At 44.9% G+C, this 21,771-nt stretch overlaps 1 protein-coding gene and 1 non-coding gene across 2 annotated transcripts; one reads left to right on the top strand and one right to left on the bottom strand.

Moving 5' to 3' along the window:
- Positions 1-310: 310 nt before the first annotated feature.
- Positions 311-10,108, bottom strand: TBPL2 (TATA box binding protein like 2). Its single transcript, XM_009874707.1, has 7 exons — positions 10,058-10,108; positions 6,797-7,203; positions 5,711-5,798; positions 4,926-5,017; positions 3,884-4,057; positions 2,288-2,382; positions 311-390 (listed from the first exon to the last, which is right to left on the bottom strand). The coding sequence occupies exons 1-7, from the start codon at positions 10,106-10,108 to the stop codon at positions 311-313; spliced, it is 987 nt and encodes a 328-aa protein (XP_009873009.1).
- Positions 9,924-9,995, top strand: TRNAG-UCC. The gene has a single exon. It is a non-coding gene; the product is annotated as a tRNA-Gly (tRNA).
- Positions 10,109-21,771: the final 11,663 nt, after the last annotated feature.

Raw genomic sequence — 21,771 nt, 5'->3', positions numbered from 1 at the left:
CCTGGTGTCTATTACAAAATACCTTTAAGTGCCATCTTAATATGCATTCTATTAAAAGTACACTCATTTGGCAAGTTTTGCAGCATGTCATAAGTCATCAGAACTCAAGCAGATGGCAGACAGCTAACCCAAAAGCAAAAAAAAATAAATTCACAATCTATGAAGCAGCCTCAGCATTTATAGCATTCAGAAGAGCACCATTTGCTTAATAATCCACAACTGTATGACTGGCTTCAGGAATAGCCTTGCTTCTGCTCCGTGCTTAGCGATACAAACCTATGTATTATTCTTAGTTGCTTTATCGGCCACATTACGATGATTTCTTGAAACCTTTTAAAATGGGGTAGATGTTCTCAAACGCCTCATAGATTTCAGAACGTTCTTTTGCTCCTAGAAAGACATTTAGAAGAAAAAACAAGAATTAACAGACTGTTGAGAATAACTGAATGCAACTCAAACCCAATAATTACAAACAATGAAGAAACACAGGAGTTTAAAAGCAGCTTATCATTATTTTAAAGCAGAGCTTCTATCTTACTTCTGCCACCTCAAAGGATATTTTTAGCTTGCTTTAAGACTAGACTAGTTTTGTCTTATCTGCAGAACAAAACTAGGAGTTGGCTACTCTTAACAGGTGCAAAACACTGGCTTTCAAAAATAAAAACAACAAAGCAACTGAGAAGAACAGTGATGTTATCTGCTAAACAGTAACAGCTCAGCCTGTTGATAAGGGAATTGGAAAGGTAGAAACAAGAAATGAAGGACATTTATTCCAATACTGGAAGTTGATCCACATTTTTAGAACTTCCCTCCTCCAGTTCTGAGGAGCTATTTTTAGGCTTTGTTAGGGTACTCACAATTTCAAAGCTAGCCTTTTCCATGCTACAGCAAGCAAATCTTTAATACCAAGTCTTGTACACTAACTCTGTTGCAAGAAGGCAGGAATATTCCTTGGCAGTGACAGTGACCCATCATGCTAGTCCAGCAAACACGAGCTATAAGAAAAACCATGTTTAAAAATGGACTAGCAGTTGGACAAAGCATCACTCAGGATAAATGTGTATCCTTGCCCTCAGAAAACACTTGGACACAACTAATAAATTACAAAACCTTTTGCCTACAAAAGTTATTTTAGGCTACTTTCTTAACGAGGGGAAAACCTCAGAGCTCGGCAAAAGCGGTTTCGTCATGACAGTTGGGCCCAGCGGTCACAGAGAAGGACTTAACCTTAGTGCTTCCGGGCCTGCTGCATACTCAAGGGTGTTGCAGTTAGCATACCCCAAAATACAAGTATCAGCAAAATGGAACTGGCAGTATGATTTTACTAGCCCTACGAAGCAGGGGCTGGGGGGAGGACGTTAGAGGGGGAAGCATTTGTAGCATGTGCCCCAATCTTCGGTTAGCTGAGCTCAGTCATGATCTACAATTGCAAGAACCTCTGGCTGAGGCAGGTGCTTCCTTTTTGTCTTTCACGTGTTGTGAATATAGATACAACATTCAGCTCCTCTGAGAAAAAGTGCCATTTACCTCTCAGTATACCTGAAGCATTTTTGTGAGCTTTACAAGGGAATGTGTCTAGAACACACACTCAGGAATTCAGCGTTTTTAACGTGGGAACTGACATACAGGTGTCTGTATGTGTTGCCTGGTCTAGTTGAGAGGCGTCCCTGCCCATGACAGGGAGGTTGGATTAAATGATCTCTAAGGTCCCTTCCAACCTAGGCCATTCTATGATTCTATGATCTGTAGCCACTTGGATAAACTGAAAGATTCTATGATTCTATCTGCTGAGCACACTTGCTCAGCAAGGCTTTTGCCTCACAAGTGTTTTGCCAAATAATCTGGAACAAGCTTTTATATCTCCACCCTTTCCTCTAAGAACCCCTACCAAATGTTGTCAGATAAGCAAACTTTTAAGAAGTTTGCTTCCTGTCCAAGCAATTTTAAATTGCTTATTGTGTTCTGCATATTTGACTGTGTGGTTACTGGCATGCCAGCATCCTCTTGAGATTCTGTACATTGACACATGACATTATGCTTTTAATAAAATAAAGATACTTAAGTTTAATGACATGGAAATCTGAGACATTATATGAAGCAGTGAGATTCTAGTGCAACCGTACTGATACTGTTATCTGCAGAACACACAGATAAGTAGCAGTAGGCATCAAAAGGATTGCTGAATGGCTTTACTGTGGCAAGATATTATTTTCACTAATGTTCAATTTAAATACTTTCTCAGAAGATGTGGTAGTTCATTATGGATAGACAGAGTGAGATCACTTACCAGTCAGTACAACTTTTCCAGACACAAAGATAAGCAGCACTATTCTTGGTTTGACCATCCTATAAATAAGGCCAGGAAATAGTTCAGGTTCATAGCTGTTTCAAAGCAAGCGGGTAAGATTAGTAAAATCCAAATACTGTTTCAGTGTTGTATGCATAAACTGCTCTTTAATTATATTAACAGAATAACTGAGCCCACAGGTTTTAGTTAGCTACCCAGAGAAAGGCAGGTCAGGTTTTAGATATCTTCAAGAGAAAGCTGGTAATCCCAGCTGGAGCTGGTAGGAGTTCTTCATGCTTACTTTTAAAGACTTCTGAATGTGGTTTTCCATAGCACTGAAACCATTTCTGTAATCTTCAAACAGTACTCAAATCCTTCTTAGTCTGCAAAGAACCCTTATCAGGAAGCATCTTGTGCAACTAGGACAAGATGACAGCCAAGCGAACCTTGAATATCTATTTAATTCCCACATTAAATGCAAAAATATTAAATGCAGCGCTAGTGAGAGACACAACTGAATTTTGATTTTCATGAGTGTTAAAACCTTCATCCTTTCCTTGGTGATGGCAATAGCTAGTTCTGAACAAGCCCATCTTGACGGCACAGCATGCCCGTCACTCAGCTACAGGTTTACTTTGAACTGATGGCTTATAGGCATCCGGACAGAAAGAACCAAAGCAATATCCCAGAAACACACTATATTTTCAGTTATGTATTTTTCAGCTGCAGTCTGGCTTCATGCTTGAAGGTTAGAAACCTTATCCTTAGTAGTAAAGATTCACAATGGAGTAAGGGCATAGAATAGGTTCAAGTAGCTTAAGAGCTGCTCCAGTTAAACCTAAAATGTTTAATTTTCTTATCAGCATGGTCTGCAGTGAAGAAAAATACCCACTAGTGTACTTGGCAATAACAGGAGTCTGGTAAAATTGCGATCGCCAGCACTGCTCAGATTAATAAAATCTCTAGTGCATGTTGCTGATATGCAGTGATGCCAAAGATTGTGTCAACAATGTTTGCAGTTCCAGAAGGATGTTACAAGAAGAAATCTCTTCATTAACTAACTGAGCAAAGCACCCAGGAGCTCCTTGCAGATCTTCAGCCCTTCGTCTTAACCAGATCTAACGTGCATCCAGTTTACTCCAGAAGTGACTGAACACTTGTGCAGCGTGCTCGCAGTTTTGAGCTTTCCAAACCTGGTGTTAAGTGTGTCTGTGCAAGGAGAAAGCAGGGAACGCCATGCACGAGGGCAGTTTAGAGGAGGCCTTCACCGCTGAATTGTGTCAGCCACAGTTTCGAGCACTGGAAGCCTTACTAGCTAGCATCACCCTGGCAATTCAGCAGAGGGTCATTTTGGCCTGGGCCGCACTCAGAACAGGAGTTACTACAGAAGATAAACCTTACTACCTTTATTGTGACATGTGGCATCCACAGCTACTTCATGCTTGCTGAACCAGTGACCATGTCTTTCCGTGAGCAGAAGGCATGCTTGGTATTCGTTATCCGGTCAATTATTACTCTTTTGCCAGACTTGTACAGCCTCGGAATTTGAGTCTGCAGCTTACAAAGGACCCTGCTCCAGCTTGCTTGGGCTTGTACCTCTGTGACTTCCACATACTGTGAGTGAGAACCAAGCCTTCCAGCCGGATGGGGAACCTCACGTCGCAGCTCCCAACCATATTCTGTATCTTGAAGTCCAGGAACTTGGCGGGGAAGCCAAGCTTCTGCACCACACGTGCATATTTCCTGGCTGCGAGCCGCGATTGCTCCTCGCTGAAGGAAGAGCAGAAGGGGAAAGCAGCTTTGATTAGTGTTTTCTTCTGCTCTTGAGCTAGAAGTCACTTTAGAGCCACCGCCATGCTAATCTGCCCTCCGGAAAAAGACATGCTGCTGCTTGAAACAGCATCTATCCCCAGAACCACTTCAGTGAGTGAGAAGGCACCTTGTGTCATTTTCACTTTCCTGTGGTCTGTTAGAACACACTGGAGGACATAGGAGTTCCCCTCTTGAGAGGTTTCATTCTCAGTTCCTTACAGCAGCTCCTCAGAGCTGATCCAAGAGGCAGAATGCTGACACCAGTGCAATCACCTAGCTCCTTTGGGACAGCAGTAGGGCTCGGAGGTCTGCTCAGCTGTAAGTTAATGCATTATCTCATTGGTAGTTTAGGGACATAGGAACAAAGGCAGCTGATGGACTGGAGGAAAAGAGCTTCTCAGTATAGAAATAATCTTTCCTTTTCTCCAATTCCTATTTTCTCTACAGGCAGATGTATTGACTAAAGAACACAGACACCAAAGAGTGACTTGACAGACACAAGTTATGTCCTAACTCACTTTAAAGTCAGCGAGACATGCAAATAACCCCTTAACAATTCCCGAGCATTTTAGCAGTTTCTCTGCTAATGTCTGCTCAGCTCAATCTATATTCAGGGACAGAAGTACACAGTTCAATAATTACTAAACTGCCATCATGAAGAAAGCTGGACATTTTCCAATACCAGCACTTAATTTTGTCCCTTGCAATTGTGAGAGCCCTTTGCTAGATAATTTAAACAAGGTTTTCTGTCATTTTTGTAAATCAGAATATAGGAATAGCTACTAGATTCAGAGCTTAGAGAGAAGAACAACAAACAAAAAAGTACCTTTTTGCTCCTGTACAGACCATTTTTCCTGAACTGAAGATGAGGGCTGTTGTTCGTGGTTCTCTGATTCTCATGATCACAGCAGCAAACCTCTATAAATTCAAAGAAAGAGCTCACAGTCCAGCTGAGAGATTTAGCTGGTATCGCTGTTCATTTTCTCAGGAATTGCCACTTTCAAAGCTGAATACAGCATGCGTTCGTTTTGTAAAAGTGTTTATTCACCACCCTGAAGTTATTTTCTACCCACCTAGGACCAGGGAGCTTAAGACTACAGTCACAAGACCATTGCCTTGTCCCTTACATTTTGTTGAGCAGCCTGGAGTCATTTGTATAAAAGCCCATTATTCCTAGAGAGACTACAGTTTAGGCCACTTGCTAGAAGTATCATGTAATACCAGTTTGTCACCAGTAATTCTCTTTCCTTCAGCCAAAGATTTTGAGACAGATCCTTCCTCCCCTGAGCAAGGGGTGCTTGAGCCTTTTCAGCTGGAGGTAGCTGGCCACAGCTGTAAGTTGGGAGAGTTCATTTCCTTTCTTAAATGACTTAATAACATCTTGTTGCTGGGGCTTTATTAAAAGGGGAAAAAAAAAAAAAAAAAGAATGTCTTTGTGGTCACCTGCATTTCTTTAAATTTAACAGGCCCAAATTTTGGATTTTTGACTTTCCCTGCGGGTCAAGCCAGTGCTATTAGTAAAAGTACAAAGCTTATGGTGAATTTTATATTAGAATCCATCAGCATTGAGAAAGGGAAGTGAGGATAAAGCTTTGAGTTCTTAAGATTTACCTTTGGGTTATACTCTGCATTTCTGGCATGCAGAGCTATGTTCTTCAGATCTAGTTTACAAGCCAAGTTTACAGTCGACACTATATTCCTAGGGAATGAGAGAGGAGTTTTTCTTGTTGTAAATGCAAACCACTGCAGAACCAACCCCCAACATTGAAGTCACACTCGCATTAAGAATTGCCATCAACTGATTTCCTGCCTATCTCTTTCCCATTCTAGCACCAAGCCACTTTGGCAAAACTTGAGCAATTCGATACCAAAATTACAGCTTCCAAGGTATAACAAGTTACAAAATGTTTAGTTCCTGAATACCAAGTTTGTGTCTTCCAGTAACTACATGGCTGAAGTCTTTTAAAGCTTTGAACTGAACCATTACAGAGTATTTACAGAGCTACTAACATCACTCAAGGTAGGACAGGGTATGTTATTCTCTGCAGGTATAAGCTACTCCATAGTTGCTCTAGCCTAAAGAGCACAGGATCTTTTATTGAGGTCTGAATTTCTCATACTTCTTTTCACGCTCCTTTCCCTTGCACAGCTCAGACTGTTTCTGCTCTCAGCAAAGCAGAGCAGAACCTTCCAGCTTCTCCCTGCTCAGAGGAATCCTCCTTTTCAAGTATCTTTGTCTTTTCAGCCAGAAGACTGAAGTAACTAGTAATACATACTGTGTACAAATACATTTCTACCAAACACTTTTCCCTTTGAGAGGCTTTATCTCCTCTCTCCCAGAAGAGACTTTTCCCCCTTAGCAAGCCAGAGGCATCTCAGATACTCGCTCACCCAGAACATTTATCACTCTCCCCTATTTTGCTAAGCTGGGTATTCATCTGTGCCACCTCCACGTTTTGTATCGCACTGCTCAGTGTGGTATCCAGTTGCCTTCCAATACTGTCAGCTCATTTGCTCCAACTCAAACAGAAATAACTGTCTCTCTGTTGTGGTGTTTTTTTTTTTTCTGAGTGGATTTATTTAAGACCAAACCACACTTGCTACATTCTTCAGTGAGAAGCCAGAGCAATGCTTTGCAGTTTAAGCACAACTACAACTATTACATATGCTACATGTATAATACATACATAAACTTACTGTAATTGAGGAACTATGCCAGAGCTTTCGGGCGCAGGTGTCACTGGGGTCATAGGAGTCATTGGTGTCAGAGAAGTGCACGCACCAGATGCCTCAGGAGATGGCTGAGTTGCATCTGGACAGGACACGCTGCTTTCATGCATGAAGATACTGCTGTCCTCGTTTCTTGATATTGATCCATCAAGCTCTTTTTTCATTTCATGACCAGCTTCAAACAGATTTCGTTCTTTGTTTTCTTGGGTAACATCCGGAAGAAAGCTGAGATCCACAGACGAGAAGTCTGTAAGGGGCTCTTTGGGCCGATTAAATTGAGAACCAAGCAACACATCTTCAGTTGTTTGAATTGGAAGGTCTACATCGTAAGGGCTTACAGAAGCGAACAGCTGAGGACTACTTGAGAGGTCATCCTTGAATTAAGAAAAAGAGTCATTAAGTATCTATTTTAAAACTTTCACTGGAAGACTAAAGATTGATCCTCTGTTTAATATGGAAGTTGAAATAAATTTTCCCCATGCATGTTATAGCAAAAAATAGCCTTAAGATTTGAAGGCCTGGTGTTTGCTTGTCCGTCAGCATATAAAAATCCAGGTAACTTCTACAGTGGAGATAACACATTTTCCTACCACACTTGGAAGGCGGTCTGGAATACTCCACCCCCGTGATACCCCAAATTGAGAAATGCTACACACCTCCACCAGCGTTGGCACTTTGCCCTTCACAGCTGCTGTCGTGCCCCGACTATGCACATAACCAATATAATTGCTCATGGGTTTTTCCAAGGAAGACAGCTGGCATTTTCTGGCTGGCTTTAACTCCCCTTCAGTACATTATTACTATTTCCTCTCCCTGCTCCCAGGGGACGGTGTCGATGTTGTGTTGGATTTGTACAACAGAGGGCAGCAGCTCACAGGATCATGAGCATTTTGTTTTATTCTTTCAGCTGCGGGAACTCAGAGTCGTTAAAATGAGGCACAGTGAGCAAAACCAGCATTCTTTTCCCGAATCAAGCATGAAATATATCTGCAAGCAAATTCTTGCATACTGATGTCCTTTATCAGCTATTTAAGAGGCATCGTAATATTGATGAGGCAAGATTTTAGGAAAGGCTTTTTCCCTTTGGGCATAATCCTCTAGTTAGTGGAGAGTTTCTTCCAAGAAAGTGGTTTCTGCCGTACAGCAGGTAACAGCTTGGATTATATGATCCATACAATAGGTTTTGTGTTCATTTAGGGTGTTTTTGGGCTCGAGAGCCAAAAGGACTTGACAAGTCCCAGCACAAGTGAGAGCAGAGAACAGCACACAAGACTGAGGCCCTCGAGTTGGCAGCAACTGCCCAAGCTCCAGCATCAGTTTCCAGATAAATGCTTTTCAGCCCTGAGCTAGTGCTGCTCTATGTTCTGTGCTACTCAGCTTGCTTAGCAAAACAGCCGTGCACACAGGGAGGGATCTGCTCCTGCGTTGCAGTATATTTGCCTGTAGACACTTGGAAAACTGTTACTAAGTGACAAGTCCTCCCAGAGAACCCATCCTTCCTCAAATGCAGATGCAATCAGGTCTAGCTCTGAAAGCATCATGAGCACCTAGGTTGAAAATTGTTTCTAAAATTGACTTCTATATGCATTTGGGACCAGATACAAATGTATTAACAGTTGCAAATAACAACTATTGAATAACCAAAATGCATCTGTTTTTAAATATTTTTCAAGTTGGCAAGAGGTGAAGAAAGGCATAGTCTCTGCAAGACCTCTGGTGGACTAAGGCTTAGCTGCACAGGAGCTAATTAAGAAAAGCTTTGTGTGAGCCATGATGCAGAGAAGATGGTAGAAAAAAAAGCCTCATTACTGCAAGCCTGGAGGACTCCTCACACATCATACTAATGATGTGAAAATGCAATAAATGTAAGTCACCTCTTACTTCCAGTTTATGGCATAGCTTAAGGAAGCTGATGGGAAAACACTTGGTATATGAGGCTAGAAGTATTAAACAGCTCTTAAAACAAGTAAAATTAAAAAGTAACAACATAAACTGCTTAGAGCAGGTAGAGAGGAAAAGCAAATATTTCTTATCAGGTTTCCATGTAACTAGTCTGGGAGAAAGGCCCTTATAGGGTTAAGTGCTGGGAAGGATTGCTTTCCTGTTGGCCAGATGCTCAGAGGCTTCGAAAGGGGGCACAAGACCCTGTTTATGTTGGGCTGGCTGCCAGGGGTTATTGCTATAGACTCTAGGTTAATTAACTTCACTGAAGGCCCCATCAACTGCATAGCTTTGGACATCTCCCAGCAGCTCCAGGAAGGAGATTTCACACGCAGATCCTGTCTGAGATCACTGAGCTTGGGGCAGCCTGAGGGGGAACGGCCATTTTTCACTTCCACTGCAGGAAGCCTGGCAACCCAGGTACAGGGTAAATCAAATGCAGCTGCTTTAAGCAACAGACTCAGATTTTTTTTTTTTCTTTATTTCTGCAGTGATCTCTCACACATCTGCTGTCGTCAAGTATCCCAGCAAGTCTGAAATGCAAAAAGCCAGTAGGATTTGTAAAAGCCTGGTTATACCTTCCCACTTTCTAGGGCTATATTTGGAGGGCTTTGCTGACTGCCACTGGGAGGTCTTTGGATTTAAACAGCCTGTGCTAAACTCATATTCTGAGCTGAGAAGTAGCTTAGAGCCGAACGCATACAAAGAAGTTGTGCCCTGGGTGAAGGTGATGCTCAGCAGTGGAGCTCAGCCTTCCCCTAGTCCCTGCCTCTATTGCCTCTGCAACCACCTGTGACCTGCAGGCCTATTCCAAATACCACAAAAAACAAATTCACAAACATTGACCAACCAGCACAAAGAGATCCTAGCCTCCTGCCTCCCCTCAGTGCCTCAGGACCCACTAGCACACAGGTCGGTCCCCCCAAATCAGCCCTCCATACCAATTAAACCAGTGTAATTTCTCTTGCAGCAGATCAGAACGACCTCCCATAGCACAGAGACCCTCTGGGACTCCTCCATGCTGTTACAGCTCGCTGCTCCCCCCGGGGGAGGCTGGGTCGGAACAGAGAGGAGCCCCCGAAAAGAGGTGGAGACGCCCTGTCTGCTCCAGAAGTTACACTTATGGCGCAGGACAAGACATTAGTCAAGGGCGGCGTTGGTGGTATAGTGGTGAGCATAGCTGCCTTCCAAGCAGTTGACCCGGGTTCGATTCCCGGCCAACGCAGCATTAATGCTTTTAACTTGTGGGTTTGTTTGTTTGTTTTTTTTAAATTTAAAGCCCCTTACCTGCCCGTCGCACTGCTCCAGGTACCGCTCCAGCGGTGACACGCCGTCCATGGGCGCAGCCGCCCGCCTGGGGCCCCCAACATCTCTCCCGGACCCAGCTTTAACCCCGACGGGGCGGCACCCAGGCTGGGAGCAGGTGGGCTTCGTCAGGGAGCAGAGCCCGGTGCAACTGGTCTTAAATATGCGAGGGTTGCGAGTTTTACCCCCACAAAAACAGCCTTTGAAGGCTTTCACCTGGCCTTGGCGGGGTTTTTCTGCAAAGGGTTTGTTCCAGCCTGTGGAAGGGACTAGAGAAACGGGGGTGCTCCCGTGGGATTTACCTGAGCTCCCCTGAGCCTGCTCCCTTCAGCGGGGCCGAAGATAAACGAGGAGTCAGAGCTGTGGCTTAGGCCTTGCAAAGATAAGAATTGGCTTCTAGGTGGGGCTTTTCAGCGAGCAAGTGTATTGTGTCCTTAACTTCTCCCAGCTGTCTCATCAGCTGCAATAAGGCACATCTGGTACTTTGAGAGGAGCCCCAGGCCAAAATTATAAACCTCAAACTCAAGCCATTGCAATGAAATGGCCTATTCTCAGCTGGGCCAGCAGTGATAACGCTGCTTAGGGCGAGTAAGCCCTTACTCCGTGTATTTGTTGCTGTCCTCCCCTTGCAGACATTTTTCTCGCTGGTGTCTCTGTCTCTCCCAGCTGTGAGCGATGATTTCAGGCCACTCCTTTTTCTAAAAGACTCATGCGTGGAGGTTCCGAGTGTGAGGCAGCGTGTTCCCGGGAGGAAGCTTGTTATTGTGCCTCGCTGATTGATGCGGTGGGAGTCTCACGCTGCCGACGCAGCTTGGCGTGACTCCACGCCAGCGATTGCTGTCTGACTTGTTCCTTCTCACCCATCCCATCTCTGTGCAGTGATGGATGGATGGGTTTTGGCGAAGGTGCAGCTGGGGACACATCCTTGTCCCTTTCTGGGCTGGTGGATGTGCTGACTGCCGTCATCAAGGCACCTGTTGCTCTGCTATGCAGGCTTTCTGATGTGAGATTTGCTTGCAAACAGCTAGCTGAGCTCAAAAAACACTTTGGAAGACGATGTCAAAGCCCAGGCATGGAGCAGGTCTTTGAGAGGTGCTGCCAGGCTCTTCTCACTGCCCCAGAGGTGCAAAGGTTTAGGTTGGTATCCCGTATCTGGGGGCAAAGCATATGTGTTGGCCAAGCATCCTTCCCTCCTCAGCACAGCCTGCTGGGCTGGTTTCCTGATGTTTCTGTGACTCACCTTGCCCCAGTACTTTACAGGTGCCAAATTTCCCCAGCCTCAGAAAAACCCAGCCCCAAGCGGGTTGATTTACATCACACAGCCTGTTCCCAAGCACCCAGGAGGCAAGTTAAGCGGCAAAGGAGGAGAAGGCTCTCTGTGAGGTTGCACCTTGAATTACGGAGGCTGGTGGAGCTAGCTCAAACCAGTTCAGGATGGTTAAAATTAAAATGGTTCATTTAGAGCCGGTAGGTGATTGAGGTGATTGCAGGTTGCAGGCAGCTCCATGCCTGCTTTTGCCAACATAACAGGATGGGGTACCAAGGGCCCTGATGTGGGGGTCTTGCTCCCACCAGTAGCAGCAAGCCCAGTCCTCGCAGGTCCCTCTGTGATGATGTGGGCCTGCATTGCCCACAAGAATCATTGAATTCATTGCAGGGATTGTGCTGAGTTTGTTCTGTCCTCACAGTGACATCTCATGGGGACAGGAGATTGGCGCTCCCCCGGTGTGTGAATACTGTCGCTGCGCTTCAGTCGGGAAGCTGGAGTCTTGTGGTGGTCATGGTGTTTCCGTGGTGTGGCCCTGTCCGTAGCATTGCAGCTGTAGTGCTATGAGTGTCCTCAACTACTGAATCCTCTATTGCACTGCAGAAACCCCTGGAGATGAGATCTGTTCATCCTGCAGCTCCTGGGGACTGATTTATCTGCATTTTATGAACCTGACATAGAGAGGTCAAACCATGGTGGTTAAGTAAGGGAGGCTATGTCAGAGATTAAGATAAAACACAAATCTCTTACTATTGGTGTTGCTTCTTGCCTTAGATCGGGGCATCCTGCAAATGACATGGGCACCAGCAGGGATGGGATTTGGGGGAAATCATGGAGTTTGCTGCTATTTCTATTAAATGGATGTAAGATTGTTTACTTGTCTCAAGGTGGAGAGGAAGGGAGGGTGTGTAGAAAGCTTGAGAGATCCTCATGGGAGTCAAGAGTCCCATTGTGAGGGCAATTCGAGCTCTCAAAGTTGCTTTGATGTAAGGGAATGGTGGATGCTGCCCGAAGGAGGGGAGGCTTGGCTGTGCCTTGGGAGCGCTCTGTGTTTGCAGCCTCCTCCTTAAGGCTGGGCACCCACTTGTGGCACCCAGCATGTGGGAGGCTCAGCGAGTGGGGTGCCCAGTGATGGGGAGCCCCAGAGAGTGGAGAACCAGGAAATGGGAGCTCCAGAGAGTGGCCATCCAGCGAGCAGGAGGCGCCAAGTCCCTGAGCTTCCCCCTTTCTGAGCCTCCCAATCTCTGGGACTCCTCAGTCACAAGAGGCATCATCCTCTCTGCTGTGAGGCAGTGTCTTTCCTTCCTTCCTTTTTTAGGAGACTCTGACCCCTGTCGTCAGTTGGACAGATGCTATTTAAAATAGATCACTTGGAACTCATGAGACTTACCTGCTCAGTTTCTGATCATCCAGGACAAATAGCATTAGAAAGGGCAACTATTTTTTTTTCCCATCCCAACTCCAAGAAAGATTATTTTTGTCTCAAGCTGCATTTGTTTTTCTTTTGTTTTTCCTTTCTTTTCCCTTCTTGTTTTTCATTTTTTTAATTCCCTTTGGAAAGCAGCAGCTGCCTGAAGCCAGGTCGAGGTGATTCAGAGCAGGGAAGGAGCCGCACTCGCTCCTGCACGCTGGAGGCAGCCGCTGAGTAGTGGCGGGGGCCAGTTATGGGGTGATGAATCATCTCAAGTGCATAGTTACCATAACTATGAATTGTCATGAGTCTCCATTAGCAAATTGGTTAATTTTACTGAGACAGTTGATGATTAGTACAACAGTAAGTGCTTTGTGTGTTCTTTGTAAGGGTCATTCAATATCGTTCTTCCCTGGGTAACTAATTGGAGAATACTATTCCACAGACCTTCTGCTAGCATTCCTGTATCAGCCTCTTAAACATTTCTCTAGCAGGCATTCCTTCACTACCTGGGTGCTGTAATCTAGTTATGGGGTGAGACTAATCATAGGAGAATTTCAAAAACCTCTAAGGGACAAGGAGCAACTCAGTAAGGAGGCTCTACCTGTTTTATTCACTAGTACGCTCAACCACTGCTTTCTCTTCTAGCATGCCAGCACTTTGCTGCTTGCTTTAAAGTTGCTTAATCTCATTTGACTTTATCTTATCTTTTTCGGGAGCCAGTTTAGGAATTAAAAGCTCATGACTGACAGTGTTCTGTTTTCTGCTCTCCAGAGCTTCATGCTAAACTTTTACAGCTGTAATTGTCTCAGAAGAGTGTAGCTTGTCTCAGGTCTATCTTGCATCTTCTCATGCCCTGAAGCATTAAAGCCCTGCTTTTGGAGGAGGTAGAAGAGCAACAGAGAGCAGGATGGTGTTCTGAGAAAAGAGCAATATATTATGCACAAGATGGCTCTGAATGTAGCACCTTCCAGCTACCCCAGAACCCCACTTCTCTAACAACAGTAGAACCCAAGTCTTGTTGTAAAGGTGATTCCTTCTGTTTGGTTTAGCCCTGTTGTGGCCCCTGTGCCTCGATTCCCTTCTTGCCAGGGATGTAACTAGAGTGAGGTGCTGAGGAGGACCCCAAAGGGGGTCGGAGAGAAGAGCAGAAGAGATGCAGCAAGGTCGGTGGGCTCTGTGTGAGGGAAGGACCTGCATGGAGCTGGCAAGGCTCTCAAGAAGCAGCTGCAGCCCAAAAGGCACCTCAGAGGTTGATGCTAGAGTGCCTTCGGTCTGACGAGTGTGACCATTGCTCTCTCATACTTATTTGTCCTATAATACTCCACTCTAGACCTGATCAATTCTTGTCAGTGTCAGTAGATACTGGATTTATTGCCAAGAAAGGCAAGAAGCCACCATGACTACTCATTGAGTAATAGTGAGTAACTTGACTTTTAATTGTGAATTATTAAGTGTGTCATCATTAGGGTGTGCTGGTGTACATATGAACAGAAGCAGGACTGCTAGATTTGATACTTGGTTCTAGCTTGCCTCTGTGTAAATAAGGAGTAACTCCCTTACAGAAGTGAGGTTACAATGATTTCAAATAAGATCAGGATGTAGTTTAACTAGGTTACTTTCCATTTACCCCCATTAACTAGGTTACTTCCCATTTACCCTCTAGTGCCGTGTGTCCCTCCCTGTATCGGACGATGCAGCCCTGGTCACACAGTGGTGAAGGCTGCCTCTTCTTTGTCCTAGTTAAACTGGGGCTCAGGCTCTCTTCTTCCCTGAAAAGAACAATAATGAGGGATTTGGTACTCCTTGAGAACATTAGTGGGCTCTCTACATTTGTTTGCTAAGGCATGCGCCTTCAATGCTTGCTGGCAGAGACCAGGATGAGATCAATGTTCAGCGTGCATTGACTTCTGGATCAGGAAAGAAAGTCACTTCTGTCAGATGGAAAAGGGGAAAACTGGCTAGAAGAGCCTTTTTTTTTTTCTGACTTCTGCAGAACTATTATGTGCAGTGAAGACACTAACTGCCCCTACGTCAGAGAATTGCTGAGAACCGGACCCAGAGAGGATTGCCAAATCCTCCACTGAATGCCAGAGGAAGCACTGTAATTAGAAATCATCTGTCTCAACTGAAAGGCTGAATGGTGACTTTAAAACTAAACAGTTAACTTCATTTAATTTTACTCTCTACGCAAAGCAACAAACTGTTTAAATGAAGGCATTCTGTATGTTGTTTGCATAGAAATCCACTCATCCTGGCCCGGCTGAGCTGTTAAGCCTTGTTCATGTCAGGGAGAGCACATTGGTCTATTTTTATTTTTCATTCTATGTTGCACTTAAAATATGGTCAGAAAAGGAGGGGGCAGGGGGACTTTAAACATTGGCTGCCACCTTAATTTCAACCTGCCAATTAATGGCTCTAGGCTTTCTTGTACAGCTCCTCTGTGAATGTCACACACAAATATATCTGACACCTGGGTTCAGAAGTATTCTGCCATGCTTTTTGTTAAGTCATCTTTCTAATTTTTGTGCCAAATGGTCTGTCTAAATTGAATTGCATTTAAATGAGGTGAGTGTGCAATGGATCATCTGACTGCTGCTGTTTCTCTCCAAGTTTTGTGACAAATCGCTCTAATGCAAACACCATGTCTCATACCTTGAACTTAGTGCTGCAATTAAATACTGATCCTTTAAGACTTATCTGGAAAAAACAATATAGTGATAGCACTCATGTGTGTTTGCACAGAAAAGCAGAGAGGTGTGCATATGGGAGGTGCTAAAAGACCTCTATTAATTTATTTTGCAGGGGTAGCAGTAACATTGAAGACATGAGCCATGAGATTAGCATGTCTAGGACCTTCAGCGCATGTACTCCAGGAATTTGAGCATATACAGTGATGTCTTTGCTGCTGTGTCAGCTGAGTTTCGCCACCACTAGAGTTTTTACCAGCTCATTGTATGGTGGAGGACACCTGAACACTATGCAAATACAATAAGCCAGGGAAGGGTGCTGGCCAGTCCCTGAAATCCCCTAAAACTTTGTTTTGTCTGCGCGATCAGCAAGCTATGCCAGACACCAGCGTGAGTCCACACGGTGCGCAGCTTGGCGATTAGTCAGCTCTCATTACCTCTTCCTCCAATTAACGGGAAGCGAATCAGTGCTTCTGAGTCAACGAGGACCTCAGGAGAAACTAGACTTCCTCAAAATGCTCCCAGCTGTCAGCAGAAGCTCCAACCCCCTCCCACCTTGGCCTTTTTTGTACTTTTGACATAATTAACTGTTAACACAGTCATGTATCTGTCACTCTAGCCCTTCACCCGTGGTCTGCCAATAAACACAAGTAGCTGAGCCGTGATGAAGGAGTCCGTGCCCAGCTCTGCCGTCCTGTTCTCCTGCACTTCATCTCATTTCCATGCTCATCCCAGCCAAGCAGGATTCCAGCCTGAGATCCTGTTCGGTACACTCTCATCCTTCCCTTTGGATCTTCCTCACTCCTCTTTGCCGTCTTTGAGGTTTCTGCTGTTAAAAAGTTTTCTGTTGAACAGGTTATGGCACTAGACTATGGACATTGTGCTTTCTTGTAGCTTAGCTTTTACAGTCAGAGTATAGAAGTGGAATATGCATTAATTCTCCCCAGACAATCCAAGACACTGTTATGGAATATTTTTATGTATTTTTGGTATCTGCTGGCTATGGAAGAAGATAACTTGTCACCCTTCCTTGTGAAGATGTAATTTTTAAACTTTTTTTTCCTCTTTTTAAATTTTTTTTTTCTTCATTTCACTTACCTGGGACTTGTCACAAATAATTAAATGGTATGATTGCTTTGGCCTCCCTTCAATGGGCATTTACCCACCTCATAAATACAGGAGTGGCTCCCCTGAGCTCTGTTTCCACTCAGACCATTAGGCAGGGCTCAGGTAGAGTTGCGAAGGCACGCTCAGCAATACTTTGAGGAAAATAAGGAACCCAGACTGGCATGTATTTGGGAGAGCCGTAAAGTGGCTGTTCTCTAAAACCAGAATAATGTTGCTCAGATCAATTAAGTTTTGCCTATTAACTTTAAAAATACTCACATTTATCCCCAAGTAGTCCCCTTTGCTCCCAAATTGGCATGGATGATGTTGCTATCCAAAATAAATGAAGCGTGAAGACAGATAGCTTAAAGGTGTTGAGGAATGCAGCTGTTTCAGACCTCTTACATCTCACTCATGTCTCACCTAATTTGTTAATGGGCACATTTTTCCCTGCAGGACAAAAATACTTTTCTCTGTGATGTTTTATAAAGGACCTTCTAAACCTCCTTTCATCCCTTTGGGTAAAATCAGTTGAATCAGCTTGTTTTTCCCTAGAGAATCTGAGTTGGTTCTTAACCCTTTCTGCCCCCCAGGCCTTACAAGGGGTATGATAGAAACCCTTAGATGTCTTAAGAATCTAGACACCACGTGTGCACATGATCGGTTTGCTAGGGAGAGGCTTGTCACTATCTAAAAAGATTGGGTCTATAGGCGAAGAGAACGATATTTGCTCATGAGGAGCTAAAATACCGACTCGCAGAGGGATGTGTGGTGAGTCTGTGACTCTGTTGGGAGTCGTTGCTGGATCTTCCGGGGAACCGGCGATCCCCACACTGTTTGCAGAACATCTCCTTGGACTCAAGGATTTGCCAACATTTCCGAGTGTCCAACCACCCATGGGATGCAGATGCACGGCACCACCAGCGGTGGCAAAGTGGGGACTGGAGAACAAAGACCCTCTCTAGTGTGACACTCATTACACCAGGCAGGTGGCCGTGTCCCTTGTGTAGCTGCAGAAAAAATACTTTAGTATTAACTTACTCTGCAGTGGCACGAGCAGCTGGGATGGTTCCTGTGCTCTTTGATTACCAGGCAAGCCTGTTTGCTGCACATTTCCTTAGAATTTTGTCACAGCCTGACACACGTCATTCCTGTGATGCCTCGCAGAGCTCAATCAATGCCCTTGCCCGGCTGCGGGAGGAACATGCTGAGCCAGCCTCGTAGGCTGCTTTGGCGATGGGACACCTTATCTCCATACCAAAAGAGCCCTTGGAGCAGAAGGTCTGTCTGACTTTCCATTTCTCTTTTTTTTTTTGCCCCCCCGTCTGTCACTGTGCATCGTTTCTCCTTGCCACCCATCCTTTAAAACCTTCTGTAGATTAATGTAGAATGGCACAAATAACAGCTGGGTACTATGAATGGTGAATGGGGCAAAGGATTTGAACTGTTGCTGTGATATCACACAGGGAGTGTTTTACAGGAGACAAAGTATTTTCTGTGTCATTTCTTCATTTACTTTCCTTAATGATACCCATCTGCTCTTAAAAAATCATCTTCTGCTAGGATGCTACCGAGAAGGAGGAAGAATATCTGAAACTTGCTTGGCAACAGTACTCTAATGTGAATTCAAAGCATGATTGCAGCTCGGAAAGCTGCTTTTCTGTGTAGTTTTCCTGTGATCCTTTAGCTCTATCTGATACTGAAGGCTTGAGATCTCCAGGTTAGAAATTAAATTCCACCTCTGTGGCCCACACCTGATGACCCACTGGAGTCACAGAAAATAGGTTTTCCTGTACAGAGAACACTTCCAGCTAAAACTTTTGCTTTTCGATTGAACTCTTTTGGAAGACAACGTAATTAAAGCCATGCAATAAAGGAGTAAGAATAATTAGTGACTTGAAAATGAGCAGCGATGATTCGGAATAATGGCAGGCCCTGATCTTGCAAGGATTTAGGTGCTTGTTTCCTTCTGCTTGCGTGCGTTAGGGTGTAGAACAGTCAGGCTGATGAGGGATTTAGGGTGGGAGAGGTGCAGCACTTACAGCATCTGACAGCAATTGCTGCTGCTACATTGGGTATGAACCACAGCGTTTTGGGATCAGACATAGGTGTACCTGATAGGGGAACAGCTGCCTGGAGAGGGAAGGAAAGGGATTCCCTACTGGGATTTTGCAAATGTGAAGGCTGAGAGTGACTTGTTCCAGGCTAGTGCTAGGAGGGGAGGACTGAAGAGCCTGAAGGGAAACTGTCAGGAGTCATGATTTAAGTCTGATTACCCTGAAAATGTCAGTCTCTGAGATGGGCACGGAGTGTGTCTTTAATTGTGCGGCTCGTAGTTGGTCCTTTTTTTGAATGTGACAGAACTGAACAGCACAATCTTAAACTCTGTTTTGGGCTTTTTGGTGCTCTATTATATCAACAAAGTCCAGAAATGGAAGGTTAATGTAGTTCATAAATAAACATATTTTTCAGTAAGCCCTGAAACAGCTTCTAACTACTTACCTGATTAGCTGGATTTTCAGCGATACAAAATGTGACCATGATCATCTCGGCTTAATTAAAAACGTGTATTTGTTGTGATAACGTGTGGATTATGTGGAGACTTGTATTAGCCTGATGGATTTTCATACTGATCACATACAATGTCACGGTTCTGGACGTTGTTTTTTATTATGAGCTTTTATTCTTTTGACAAGAGTTTCCAATGTCATTTCTGCTGACACATGCTGCTTAGGATAGGTGTATTTTAATACCTTTACAGCTGGATTAAATCAAACATCTTTTTCCACGTTGTTCAAGGTTTCCGCAGTGAAGTTTCTCCAAGCTTACTACTCCGAGAAAGAAAAATGTAGTAATTTTTTTGGCTATCTTCAGCAGCAGCCGAAATCTTTTTTTTTTTCTTTTTGGCACGCGTGTGTGTGATCTATTAAGTTGCACTTACTACCAGTCATAGGAACTTGTGCTTGTAAATGGTATAAAAATATTTAATGCAAATAAAGAAAGAGAGAGAAAATCTAGCATTTGGTAATCATTTTCTTTTATTTTGTTTTGTTTCCTCCTAGCTGGAACTGGTGAGGCATTGAAACTTGCAGGGCATTTGTTTCTGGCCTTGATAAGGATCTCTCACATTCTTATAAAAAATGCTAAATTAACAATAATCAGCTTCCATGACTTCCAGCCCTGCTAAGTGCATAGCTTGTCTTTCTCTTGAGCCTCCTCTGAATCCACAGATCTGAAAGGTTTTTCCCTGTGATCTGAGAAAGCAAAATTCCTGACAAAACTAATGACTTGGGGCTCCTGCGGCATTTTAAAACCTTTTCTTTTTCCCCATGAGTGGCTGCCTAATGTGACTGGGATTTCAGTGACTGTTTGCATTATTTCCTCCCTGCGGTTGGGGATATTCAGCATCATTAGCGTGGCTGGCTGATCTGCACAGTGGTAGCTCTCCAGCGAGTTTTTCCACCAGGTTCCTCAGTCTGCATAATCTAGATACTTTATTGCCTTACGTGGGCAATGGTACAGAATATATGGTTTAAAAGCATTTTCAGGTCCTTATATCATGCCTTGCTCTGCGATGTTGCGGCAAAGGTGTTAAGATACTTGAAGGACCAGAAATTTCTGAGTTGGTAGTAAGGGGTGTGTTCTCAGCTGAGAAGCCTTCAGAGCAAGCAGGACCAGACAGTGGGGCAATTGCCTCTGAGTCCTGGAAGGATGAAGGAAAAGAAAAATCAGCTGTAGCAGCTGGATTCACAATCTCTGCTCTTCTATCCCTGCTCAGATCCCAGCAGGAGGGACAAGGCTGTCCCTCCTATACCATTTCTTGGCCCCAGGTTTTTCTCTACTTGTTGGGCAGGACCCTCCATCCTCAGTCTGTGGGATGGCAAATCTGCTCCTGGGAAATGGTGATTTTGTTCCGGCGCCAGCCAGAAAACTCTGCTATGGACAAAAGCGATTAAACATCAGCAAAATCTCTTGTTGCCAAGCCCCACTGCAACGACCGCAGCTACCTAAATGGTTAATATAAGCAAGATTTGACCTTAAATCTGCACCTTGTGAGTGTAGGGCCCAGATGCCGCCTTTGGCTGGCTTGCACTGACTGGCCGGCACACGCTGAGCCAAGGAAGCTCCAGGATGAAACAGCAAAACGCTGCCTTGCCAGCTGATGGCTGGTCCCGCGTTCCAAGCGGCTTCCTCCTCTACATCCCCGTGGACAATTCTGCCGACGTGGCCTTGCCTCTGGGCCGGCTTGGCCTTGCGTGCAAAGGCACAGCTTCTGCCAGCATCCGCTTTGTGCCGCTGCCTTTGTTTGCTCCGGATAGTTTGGAAAAGCGGCGTTCACCCGCAGTTGAAGCAATGGACGTGGCTAGCAAAGAGGGTAACAGTGAGCTCTTAGCGCAACTCGATGCGAATCCTTCTTCAATACGGAGTGCTGCGGAGCAGTTGGTTTCCAAAAGATGCTTTGGGACAAAAAGTAGATGGTTTTCTCTGAGCAATGGGGCCTGGACATTACACCAGAGGCCTGTAGAAACGATAGGAAGGTGTGTGCAAAGCCCCGGGGTGCTGCCAGCCTGCTCGCTGGCATAAACGGATAACTCTCTTTTGCCAACTGCTTTCCAGAGCGAGCAGCTATTTTGGATACTGCAGCTGGGTCTGGGATGCTGGTCCTCACCAGCCCAGCACTGACCTGCAGCCACTGCTGGCTCAGCTGTCCTTGTCAACGCTCTCACTGCCCAAAAAGTTAAATTTTCTTGTTTGCTGTTTCCCATTGATGTTTGGGGCTCTGGGAAGCTGCGAGTTAATGTCACTCCCCAGCGATGGAGCTGGATGGTGCTGTCCCACAGCTCCTGGTGGCTTCTTGCTCTGTTTCATCCTCTAGGAGTTTGACAGAGCATCAGTTTTCATCCCCATGGGTACCCCCAGATTTGCGGTCAGCTGCGGATCTCATGCGCAAGGTTGAGGCAAAAGAAATCTGCCCCGTGAGCACTTTGAGAAAGGATTCACATCAGAAGGAAGAAAAAAGTCAGGGCTTTAAGAAATCAGCGCTGAATGAATCTGGTTAAGCTCCCCCCTGATGGCAGACCCAGCCTCTAGTAGACTTCGTGCTGCTCCACACTGCACATTCAGGCCATTTTAAGGCAATTAAGGGAAATTTAGGGGCAACCCCTGGTTCTGGTGATGCCAGGAGGGGGTGTCCTGGTGTGTCCTTCGTGTGTCCGGGGGG

Source organism: Apaloderma vittatum, unplaced genomic scaffold (genome assembly GCF_000703405.1).
Source record: "Apaloderma vittatum isolate BGI_N311 unplaced genomic scaffold, ASM70340v1 scaffold9558, whole genome shotgun sequence".
Lineage (NCBI taxonomy): Eukaryota > Metazoa > Chordata > Aves > Trogoniformes > Trogonidae > Apaloderma > Apaloderma vittatum.
This window is presented reverse-complemented; position numbering and strand designations above follow the sequence as displayed.